At 32.9% G+C, this 12,500-nt stretch overlaps 1 protein-coding gene across 1 annotated transcript in view; it reads right to left on the bottom strand.

Moving 5' to 3' along the window:
* The window catches only part of LOC106063152 (uncharacterized), a 117,600-nt gene that overhangs the window by 36,686 nt on the left and 68,414 nt on the right, over window positions 1–12,500 (bottom strand). Inside the window, exon 7 of the mRNA XM_056013966.1 lies at window positions 7,117–7,194. Coding sequence (XP_055869941.1) covers window positions 7,117–7,194 — 78 coding nt within the window. The remainder of the gene's footprint in view (window positions 1–7,116; window positions 7,195–12,500) is intronic.

Genomic DNA, 12,500 nt, shown 5'->3' with positions numbered 1-12,500 from the left:
TTCTTTCTCTATAAGTATTTTTTCATATAACCTTTCTTCAAGTTGCTTGTCTTTTTCTAATCTTATTCTGTCTATTTTAATTTTTATAAATGCTGCTCTATCTTCTTCTTTCAACTTTAATTTATCCACTATCTCTATTAGTTTGTCATATTCAGCCATTTTCAATAATTTAAATTAATAATGTATACAAAATATTGATTTAATAAATATGTGTGCACTAGATTGTTAATGAAAATATTACAATTATTAACAATTATTATTGCTTATGTATGAATTCAGCAAATGACATTATGAAATTTCCTAAATTATATTCAGGGTATGTCAGTTATCAATGAATTGAATTATGACGAGCACTCGAAGTAGGTGTTCTTGAACATGTCAGCTACTTCGACTGACCACATATTAGCTTTCTTCAAACAACGACTTGAATAACTTGTACTACTAGATTTTTATCCACACAGGTTGTAGTATCAGGGTTGTCTAGTTTCACACACTCAGGCTGTAGTATCAGAATTGTCTAGTTTCACACATTCAGGTTGTCTCAGCATATCATGTTTGATCTCTTTTGCTAAAGATGTTAAAGTGACTTTGAACAATGCTGTACTTCTAGAGCTTTCTCTTAGAAATACAACCACATATTTCAAGCTTTTAGATATATGACACTTAGGTTGGTAGTCAATTAGAGAATATGTTGAAGTTGAAATACAGCTCAAGACAGGAACAGTTAAAATTGTTCAATTTATCATAGATGAAAAATAGGTTGTTAACAATAAATATATCATGACAGGTCAATGTGATATGTAGTAGTAGTAGTAGATCTAAATACCAAGTTTGTAGTCAAAAACATTTAATAGATTCTAGTTGCAATTCATGTAAAGTTCAATTTTGAAATAAAAGTTAAAATTGTAGGCACAGTTAATTTTCAGTTTCAGCTCTGTTTTCTGAAGAAAAAAAATGTCACTCTAGTCTTGGATCTAATCATCTGTTGTTCACGTGCATCTCACTTGAAAAAAATGTGTGCTGGTCTGAATAAATGTAGATCTAGGTCATCTCTAAAAATGTTAAATGTGTCACTGAACGACACAAAATGAGAAATAGTAGAGTCTAATAAACAGGTTTTAGCTTTCTCGTGCTGATCTAGTTGAGTGGAGCCATAATTGTGAAAAAATATTTTAGAGTTACTTTTTTCTGTGTGTTTAGTAAATAGTTTACTTACCAACTTCAAATACGATATATCCTTATAAATGTTACTGTATTAAAATACTTCTGTCAGAAAAATTTTTGACTTGTTCCTCTGGTGCTCATAGATCCGTTAAGTTAGCACTTCTGACACCAAAATGTCAGTGTGGTTAATTAAACACTTCTAACTGTGGGTTTCATTAAACACTTTTGACACCAAAATGTCACCGTATTATATTGTAAATCCGGCTATATGGGGATACTTGAAAACCTTTTTTAAATGTATTAATCAAATTACTCCAAACTTGATATGTATACTCCCTAAGAATAGCCACAAAAAATGTGGTTAAAAATGTTTTCTTATAAAGGTTGTCATGGCCGCCATATTGGATTATTGTTTATCATTTTTAAATCGCTAAGGCTTTAAAACTATTTAAGCTATTGCCAAACATAAATATACAGTGTGCAGAACATTTTTTTATTTAGTTTTTAAATAAAGTGAACACTTTTTTTAGAATTTTTTTTCTAACCTTGCTAAAGAAAAACATTTTTTTTCATTTCTCTAATATTTTATTGCAGTAAAGACAAAATGTTAATTGAAACTTAGAAAATGATTTATAGAAGTAATAAGCAGGACAAGTTTGATTGATTTCTATGCAGAATTAGTGAAGGAGTAGTAAAAAAAAAGGGAATAAAAATAGTATTTTGAGAAAATCGAAAAAAACGAAACAAAATTGGAAAAGAGACAGCTGTATATACCTTACAAAAAAAAATTTAAAAATAAGCAATTATTTGTTAATCATGAAAATGATATTCTTTTGTCCAGAAATGGTTGGGCTATTTAATTTAGGTTAAAACTGAAAGTCGAAATTTTTTACCTTTTTTTCTAAATTTAGTGTCCCAAATAGCCTTAAGTTAGCACTTCGGACACTTCTGACACCAAAATGTCAGTGGGGTTAATTAAACACTTCTGACACAAAAATGTCACCGTATTATATTATAAATCCGTTAAGTTAGCACTTCTGACACTTCTGACAGTGGGGTTTATTAAACACTTCTGACAGTGGGGTTCATTAAACACTTCTGACACCAAAATGTCACCGTATTATAATATAATACACTATAATATTACTGGTGTAGTTTATGGAATGTAGGCGCGGTGACATTGGGTTCATATTATGAATGTCAAAATTAACATTTCATGCGATCATACTTCACTTGCAAATGAGGAAATAACTCATTGTATAGCAGACACCGTTTAATATAGGCAACAACACCACATAGTGAATATGATAAACAATTCAAGAATAATCAGTAGTAATCCTTTATAGAACACTTGGCGAATAAAGTAATAACTTAATAACTGGTACAAGTCTCAACTGCTTTATAATAATAACTCCTTAGTGGCTGCTTACATTAACTGGCTTTTACCAACTCTCACTCATAATGACTATTATTACTGCCTGTATCAGCTGACTGCTATTAAGTAACTCTATCACCTGACTATCACCAACTTTCTGGCCTTAACTATTATTAACAATAGGTTAAACGTGTTCACCTTATTAAACTATAACTTGTGAATACCATTCATAATATTAAAATAGGGTATCCACTCAATGGCACCAACTTTGAGGTGGTGACAGTTTATTTCCGCACGCAGGCGATATTCATTGAAAAGTTTAATAGATTAATGTTCGAAAACATCTTTTAAGTCTAGATCTAAAAGTCTATCAAAAGAATATTATAATGTTTAGTAAATTTTCACGTTCGCTAAACTAGGATTAGGCAGGGTAAAAATGTTTCTTTTTTTATCTAATCATCCTTAATTATTAAAAACAGAATGATTGCTCTATAAGTTGAATAAAGGAGGTATTGTCTTTTTTAAAAGTATTTTTACATTTTTTTATTTTTTAGTGGTCCCCGTAAGGGAAATAGCCGCTATTAGGTTTGTGCAAAAAAGTCCGTCTGTCACACTCAGATAAAAAAAACTAGCAGAGAAATTTTAAAAAATTATTTCACCATGCGTTGTGGCTTGCTAAGTTTAGGTTCGACGGCTACATTTTTATTTTCTAAAAGCAAACCGTTTAATTTTCTTATATTAATTTTGCAAGCGATTTTTTCATAAAAATTCACCAATTCTAAAAAACTACATAAATGTTATGGAGATAATGTTACAATATTGTTGTAACCCTGCCTTGCACCAGTGCTTGAGGTGCGCACTAGCGCACTAGTGAACGAAAACAGGAAGAGACTAGAACGGAGATAATAACATTGCATCAGGGATTGTGAAGAGTCTGAATGTTTGGAAACTAAGAAGCCAGCTTTTGGTGCTGCCTGAAGGTTGTAGAAGGGACCTGGAGCGAAGCGGGGAAGGCTGTCGTTGGTCCACATTCGGGTTGCTGTTTAAAGGACTGGTAAATTAGTAGAAAGACTCTGAGGAAGCTGAAGGATGCTATGTGTTTGTCCTAGTGAATAAACACCTGTATTTATTTCCTGTTACACTGTGTTGAGTTGCATGCCTATTCGTTGAGTGCCTAACCTAGAGTTACAACAATTGGTATCAGAAGTGGGATTTAGGCAGCTCAACGAAAGGAAACAATGACAACGCTGAGGAAGCTAGATGAACTAAGCTGTAAACAGTTAAAAGAGGAGCTCCGAGCCAGGGAGCTGAGGATCTTCTGTGCCAAAGAAAAAATGAGAGAACGCCTTCGACAAGCCTTGCTGGACGAAGATGAAGATCCGGACTCGTATCTGTTCGAAGTACAACCAGATATCAGAGAGCTCATGAATACCGTGACAGATCAGATGAACTCGTTCCAGGTACAGCTAAAAGAGGTCAACGAGCAGATCTGTACCATGATTAAACAGATAGGTATCAGTACCTCGCTGAACAAGACTGATGAAACGTTTGATACCGTGATGAGCAAGACCGACGATCAGATGGCTACCATGTCGACAGGTATAAACAATCCGTTTCTCAACGGAGACGCCGTTGATGGTGGCGCTGTCTATGACTGTAATAGTGAGCCGTGCAATCTTGGCTCCTACGACAAGAATCCTAACATTTGTTGTGAAAGCACTGAGCACAGATCTGATCATGCTATCGTGATTCCTGCCTACACTCAGACGTTGAACAATAACTGTGATGACGGGACCTCCTCAAAGGGAGAATTCGAGCACCGGAAGACCTGCCAACTAAGTATTTGTCCTGATACCAGTATCAGCAAAAGAAGCGCTGATGGTGGTACAGCAGATGGACACATAGGACGTTGTAAACGTGCCCCACAGATATGTCTTTCAGACAAGCTTAAAGATTATACCGTGTTTGACAACTTGGCCTCCTGGGGGCCCACGGCACATCGAGAAAGCCTGCTGGAGCAACGTGTAAGACAAATGGTCTTGATGACCTACGCTATGACATCCACTGCATCGCTTCTCGCCATGAGTCTGCCGTCGGTGGTAACTAAGAGAAAGGCCAGACAACGAAAACGACTTCCCCTTAACCAAAGGCAGGTCAATTGGAGCAGAAGGAGAAAGCGGCACCTGCAGAGAGCAGTGTGGATTGCTTTGTGGGGAGCACGATCAATGCAATCTGTGACTCCCACTGACCGACCTCCACCTGCACTGGCCAACCGTGAACATGTTTCTTTTCGGGACGAAAAGACTAAGGTGGGGGTAGTGTTGTAACCCTGCCTTGCACCAGTGCTTGAGGTGCGCACTAGCGCACTAGTGAACGAAAACAGGAAGAGACTAGAACGGAGATAATAACATTGCATCAGGGATTGTGAAGAGTCTGAATGTTTGGAAACTAAGAAGCCAGCTTTTGGTGCTGCCTGAAGGTTGTAGAAGGGACCTGGAGCGAAGCGGGGAAGGCTGTCGTTGGTCCACATTCGGGTTGCTGTTTAAAGGACTGGTAAATTAGTAGAAAGACTCTGAGGAAGCTGAAGGATGCTATGTGTTTGTCCTAGTGAATAAACACCTGTATTTATTTCCTGTTACACTGTGTTGAGTTGCATGCCTATTCGTTGAGTGCCTAACCTAGAGTTACAACAATATATTAAAAAAGAAAGATTTGTTGTCAGTATCACTTTGTCAAATATATTTATAAAATGTCCAAGAAAAGTTTACAACAAAAATTAATATAAGTTAACTGTGTTGTTTTTTCTGGTCAACTAGCTGCTTAAATTAAAAGGAAAAATTTATGTTTGTACATAAAGCTAAGATTGCACTTAGATGTAAATGTCACGCACATTTTTGAAAATCGACTATTTATGCAGCGACTTTCTTGCACTAGCGTGACGGCCTCGGCGAGAAATCCTATCAATTTAGTTCCCTCAAAAAAAAAAAAAAAAATAATCAGATTGTATTAATTTTTGTTTAATGTCCCTATCAGGTAACGTTTAGATAGAAAAAAAAGACTAAAAGCTATTGAAAATAAGATTTAAACTTTAATGTTCTAAATGTTCGTCCAGCGGAAGTATTTACTAGGAAGTTCATTATCTTCAACCTAGAAGGTGTCACGTCCCTAGTGACACCTCATTGTTTACAAAATGAGAACATTGTACCTATCTCAAATCTTGTCAACGTACCCACGCTTAAATGCCAAGAAGACGCTGATTAAAACTTAGTTCAACAAGACTACAGCAGGGAACCAAAATTAACATAGGTTAAATTACAAAAACAGTTCCTAGTGACACCTCATTGTTCACAAAATGAGGACATTGTACCTATCTCAAATCAGGTCAGCGCACTCACGCTTTAATGCCAGAAAGATGCCGATTAAATCTTAGTTCAAGGCTACAGCAGGGAGACATAATTAACGTAGGTTAAATTTTAAAAAAAATTAAAAGGAAAATTAAATGTAAACGGGTCAAGGAGTCAAGGATGGGTATTGATATGTCACGGTTCTTTATTCTAATGAAAGATATAAAAGGCGGAGTGTTAGCTTGAGACGAGGGAGAGAGCTAGAAGGTTAGACTTAGAAGTCGCTAGTTTTTAAAGTAAATATTTACTCATTTTATGATCATTTTCACTGAATCCTGTAACTGTTTTATATATCTTTGTACATACATTTATTGTTTCAAGTTCAAGTTTTAAATAATTAAAACTCAATAAAACATATCAGCACTTTGTTACTTCATTGATTATTAAAGTGTTTTAACTATAATCAAGGCACCTCCGAACCCACATATGTCACAAGTTTATAGCATCAAGATCTTCAAGTCAAAAAAAACATAATAAACACGTGACAGAAGGAACATCCGAAACATTTTAAACATTTTACAAAAAGTCATTTTTTTAGTACACCGAATGAATCTGAAACATTATTACTTTAGACAATCAAAACAAAATCGTCTTGAATATTTATTGCAAATTAACGGATCTGATAAGGATCTTTCAGTGGCCATCTCTGATTTTGTGTGATAACACAAACTCTGTTTTTAATATCTTGTTTATTTTAAATTTAGAAATCTCTTTTCTTTAATCTTTTCTATTATAAATCGAAATCCAAAATCACTTTTAAGAAACTGCCTCAAACACGTCACCACTATCAGAATCTGTCTCACAAAAGAAACAGAGAATACAAGTTTAGACCAAAGGGCAACAAAATAAAACAGTGTCTCATTTATGTTTTACCTAAAATCACACGACAAAAAGTTTATGTTACTTTTTAGAGAGACAAATCTCTATGGCGCTAGATTTTCTTACATGTAGAGATTACATAACAAAAAAAAGTAATTTATATGTAGGTTTTGGCTTTATTCCCCGCATTAAGTATTTTTTTCGTTGCATTAAATACTCATTAATCTAAATAAAGCAACAATAGATCGGAAATGAGAAAAATCCTCGTTAGAAGGTAAACAAAAATATATAACGATTTATTGAAAATATTTTAAATACTATTTTAGTATGTTATATACAGTGTAAGCAACTTACTGTTTTTTATTTCATTGTATCTGATAGTTGATGTCAAAGTTGTTAGTAAAAAGCCTGTAGTCGTTTTAACTTCTGCACCTTTAATAAATTAAAAAAATATTATTTTATAATACTGATCATTGTAAAATAACATTTCTTGATTTAAAAAAAAATATTTTAAAACTGGAGGAAAATATACGACACATAAATTAAGGAACTTGCTGTCTGGTCTGACTAGTGTGTATACTGCTTGTATGTGAAAGTCCCCATATTTTTTGTACAAGGAAATTCTTTTTAAAAAACGGATGATTAAGTCATTATTACCCATAATAAAATAGATTTTTTCTATTGATTTATTTACATAACACTTTGATATAACCTTCGCATTACCATGTAGACTTGGATATAATTTTTATATTTAATTATTTAATGTTACTATAGCGTTCAATTTTTAACGTCTAATTTTCTACACAAAGCTGTTCTACTGTTTGCTTATAAATCTTTTTCTTTTCCTTACACAAAGCTCATCTCCCATTAGCTTGGTGATATATAAAATATATATTCTATAAATACAAAATTAATCCTTCGACAAATTGATTAACTAATTGCTTGATTTTTTATTGATTCAGGTGTTGGCATTAATCATGAGCTTGTATGCGAATTTTAGTGATGGTTGGGTGGTCAAATAAAGACCAATTAATTCAAAAATATATTTTGAAAATTTATTTACCTTAAATTATTATTATTGCAAAATTTGAACTCACTCCAATTTAATAACAGCTTGGGTTGTATGTTATCTATGTCTTAAAATATTAACAAGCAAATTAGCCGTCCTCTGTTTTATTACTTTTTTTTACAAAGAGTATATCAATTCACTCTGTCTGTGTGTCTCTGTGTCTGTCTGGCCAAAAGTTTGTACACGTTATTTCTCCGACACCCATACTCGGATCATTCTGAAATCGTGCACTATTATTTCTTTTACCTGACAACACAAGAATCAATTTTAAAAAATTAACCTAAATCTACATTTGAATAAAGTATGCTTTCTGAGGCTAAAATTAATTAGGATTTGGTGGATCTAAATCTGTACTAGTTTACTTATTAATCTTCTAGAGTAAACACACCCTCTAGAAATCATGATTTGTTTCAGAAAACACTGAATGTTGAATAGCAAGAAAGAAATTACCTTACTTTGTGCTTTATAGAATAGATATATATAAAATATGCTAGCGGAATGTATGTATGTATGTATGTATGTATGTATATATGTATGTATGGATGGATGGATGGATGGATGGATGGATGTACGTGTGTATGTATGTCCCGAATAGAAGTCTAAACCGTCTCACCAATCTTGATATAACTTGGCATAAATGTTCCTTGGATTTTAACTGGAAAATTACATATATAAAATAGCCCTAAAACAAATTTAAGACTGTCCAAAAAAAGTTTCACAACTCTATGAAAGTATTACAATTTCATGGATCAAGTTCACACAGCCATGTTTACTTGAGACAAGGCAGAAAACTCACTCAAGAGTATAGCTGGAAATCTCTCGAAAGCTCAATCTATCTTTAGCAAAGATAGTTTGTTTACTTTAACACATGAACATTTAATGGGCTTTGTTGCTGAACATAAAAATTATATATGTGTCAGACGCGAATAGCCCATTTTCTTCAGTAAAAGAAATTACAAAAGTCATTTCTCTAACGAAGAAGTTACGAAGGCTATATAATATACAACCACAGACCTATAAATACTACAATAAATATAGGTTTTTGATTTCTGGTTACGATTTATTTAGGTAGGTGCTGTTTTACTACTTCATACCAAGTATAAGAGTTTAGAAAAACCCAGGTTAGTTTCTTAAGCAACTCTATTAGCTAACACCGCATATCATCTCTCCATTAGTATATTTAGATCTATAATCAAATTCTAGTCTAGATCTATATATAAAAATCGAATAGATCTAGTAATAGTATTGCTTGAGACTAGATTGCCGAGTCTAGCCTATGCTATGCTTCGGCTTTTGATAAAGTTCACCATCATAGTTTGCTTAAAAAATTAAACTATATCGGCATTAATGGTCCAATGCATCAGTGGATAAAAGATTTTCTGATAGGGAGAGAACAAACTGTAATAATAAATAGCTCTAAATCAACACCGATAACAGTAAACTCAGGTGTACCTCAAGGAACTGTCTTAGGTCCACTACTATTCTTAATTTACATAAACGATTTATCAAATTGCATTACCTCGGGAACAAATGTCCGATTATTTGCAGACGATTGCATAATATATAGAACAATAAAAACAACACACGACACAGATATTTTACAAAGAGAATTAGATGAATTACAGAAATGGGAATCAAATTGGAGCATGTCTTTCCACCCAGAAAAATGTCAGTTGTTAAGAGTAACAAAAAAACTAAACAAATTAATTCCACTTATCTTATTCATTGCAAACAAGTAACACAGACTAAAAACGGTAAATACCTAGGTGTTATAATAAATGAAAAACTGTCATGGAATCCACATATTGATGAAACTATAAAAAAATCAAACAAAGCATTAGGATTTATTAAAAGAAATTTCTATAAATCAAATAAGAAAATAAAACTAAATTGTTATTTAACCTTGGTTAGGCCAATAATAGAACATGCATCCTCCGTTTGGGACCCCTCAACTCAAGAAAACATTAAGATACTGGAACAGACACAAAATAGAGCAATGAGATTCATAGCAAACGAATATTCACACTTAACCAGAGTAACACCTTTAGTAAAATCACTAAATTTAGAAAGATTTCAGGACAGAAGACTCAAAAGTAAAGTAGCACAAGATAAAGGCACATTCCTCGTCCCATATGCTATTACAAATTTGTACACATACTCCTTCTTCCCAATGCTATTAGAGCATGGAATGGGTTGCCTGAGCTAGCTTGGAAAACCAGTGACTTGGCAGAATTTAAGTCATTGGTTAATATGCATGACTAAATGCATGACGCGTAGGACTTAATCATCTTCTTTTTTTAAGTAACGTCTGTATTATATAAGATAAGATAAGATGCCTATAGTCAGTTATAATTAGAATAAAGTCTAGATATTATTAACGACTTAAGTTTATTAATTATAAGATTATTAGATATAGGCCTAGACATATGACATATATCTAATAATATTGTACTACATTTACCATACTCTATACTTAATCTACTAGACTAGAGATGTATCTATAGATCAATCTATAATCTAGTCAATCTAGATCTATACAATATATAGGCCTAATACTTCTAGTAAGTTAGTACGTAGACTTAGATCTATTATAGTTTATTGATAGATTTACTTTTCAATGCCTAGACCTAATAATAAAATTGCTAATGATGTCTATTGAATGATTATTTTTATTTATTTTTATAGTAATAGGCCTACTAGATCAAGGTCTAGACTCTATTTAAATCTAGTCTAAAATAATGACTGTCTAAGACTCTAGATCAGTGATGCCCAACCTAATTTATCCTGCGTGCCAAATTAATTTCCGACACTCGTGTCGTGGGCTACAAGACTGAAAAGGTAGAAAAACGAAAAAAAAAATTAAAAAAATTTTTTAAAATAAAAACCAGTTGATCTAGTAGTTACTTCTTACTGCGCTTACATTAATTCATAGGATATCTGAAAGATATATTTTTTCTTTTTGCGTTGGAAACTGGTTTCATTTCTCTACTTAAAAAGCGAGCAATTATATAGCTAGCTAGCCAATGTTTCATTTTCTTGTTTCTTTTTGGTAAATATTCCCATCGATCCTCCAATTTCTAGGCATAGTTTAAAAATCTTTTTATTCGCGCACAAACTTAGAATGGTGTAATATTTATGTTTTATAATGTCGTTTATCTGTTGTTTAAAAAATACAACGGCTACACTTTCTATACAAATCAAATAAGTTGGCTTATTATCGTTTCAACAAAAAATTAGATTCTAAATTCCACTTCAACTCTCCCATTTCATCAACGTATAAATGGTAAAGGTCATTATGCCTATCCTTCAGAGGTAAAATACATTTCTCAACATTTTTTTTTGGGGGGGGGGGGGGAAAGAGGGGGATTTTTTTAATCTTTGTGCCGACGTTTCGGCGGGCCGGATGGAACCAAGTCGCGGGCCGAATCTGGCCCGCGGTCCATATTTTGGGCATCACTGCTCTAGATGATTGAGACATTCACATATAGGTGTTGTTAATAATACGGCATGTCGGCTGAAAGTAAGCTATATACAAATATACATATATAAAGTGCTTTTTTTTTCGTAAAAAAAATTAGGTGCCGGTACTCAGTGATAGATTGCCTAACCTTCAACTACTAATGAATTAACAATTAACGTTGAAATACAAGAAAAGTAATAATTTTTCCGACATTGAAAAAAGGTGCCAGTACCCAGTACCGGTGCGTACCGTCACAAAAATATATGTATATCTCAATCTTCTTTCATTTATTTTTAATTTGCGGGGTTATTGCTACTTAATACATTAATAACGGATCGATTCATATAGGGCCTAAGTATATAAAGCTGGATCTCGAGCATTGGATAAATTTATTTTTTAAATACAAAGTTTCATGGAAGAGGCAATATATTAGTTTTTTGAAGTTTGTAACTTCTTAAATTCAAGCTAAAAATATCGAAGCCTACTTTTTTTTTACACTCATTTATAAAAAATTAGAAGAGATGGACTGACACATTGTGTACCTTGTGTACATTTGCAAAAAGACAAAGTCTCTTTGTAATCTTATCAGTTAGACTTTCAAAACTATTTAAAAAAATAGTGATTATTTTTACTGTATAGATCTGTCACGGATGAATGTGTGTATGTTTGTATAATCTATTTTTACAATCTGCGCGAATGACCGGAAGTTTGTTTTGTTTTCAGAGAGAGACCAGCGTGTGTGATATGCAGTAAAGCTGATTAAAGTTTATGTGTTCGATCTAGTGGTTTCATTGTTTTATGTCGTTAACTAGAACTGAACCAGGGACACCTAGACGTATCTAGACCTAAGGTAGAATCTATAGAGTTATTATAAATACAATAGGAAAGCTGTGACAAATTCTATTTATTATTCCTTTTTAGAATAAGGATATTTATACAGTTATTTTTAGTTACCTAGTAATATAAAATATATTGAACTAACAAGTACATTATCATAATGCAGCCATGCGATTTTTCGTTTATGAACATAGCATTATTTAGGACCAATATTTTACAAAGGCTGCTTGGAGAAATCAGGTATACCCATTAGGAGAAAACACGACCCCTTTACTCAAGAAAAATTTAAGAAACTAGAACAGACACAAAATAGACAGTGACATTCATAACAAAATAATATTCAAATTGATTAGAGTAACACCTTTTAAACTA

This window comes from Biomphalaria glabrata, chromosome 16, assembly GCF_947242115.1.
Source record: "Biomphalaria glabrata chromosome 16, xgBioGlab47.1, whole genome shotgun sequence".
Classification (NCBI taxonomy): Eukaryota; Metazoa; Mollusca; class Gastropoda; family Planorbidae; genus Biomphalaria; species Biomphalaria glabrata.
The sequence above is the reverse complement of the archived record's forward strand: the minus strand, read 5'-3'. Positions and strand labels throughout refer to the sequence as shown.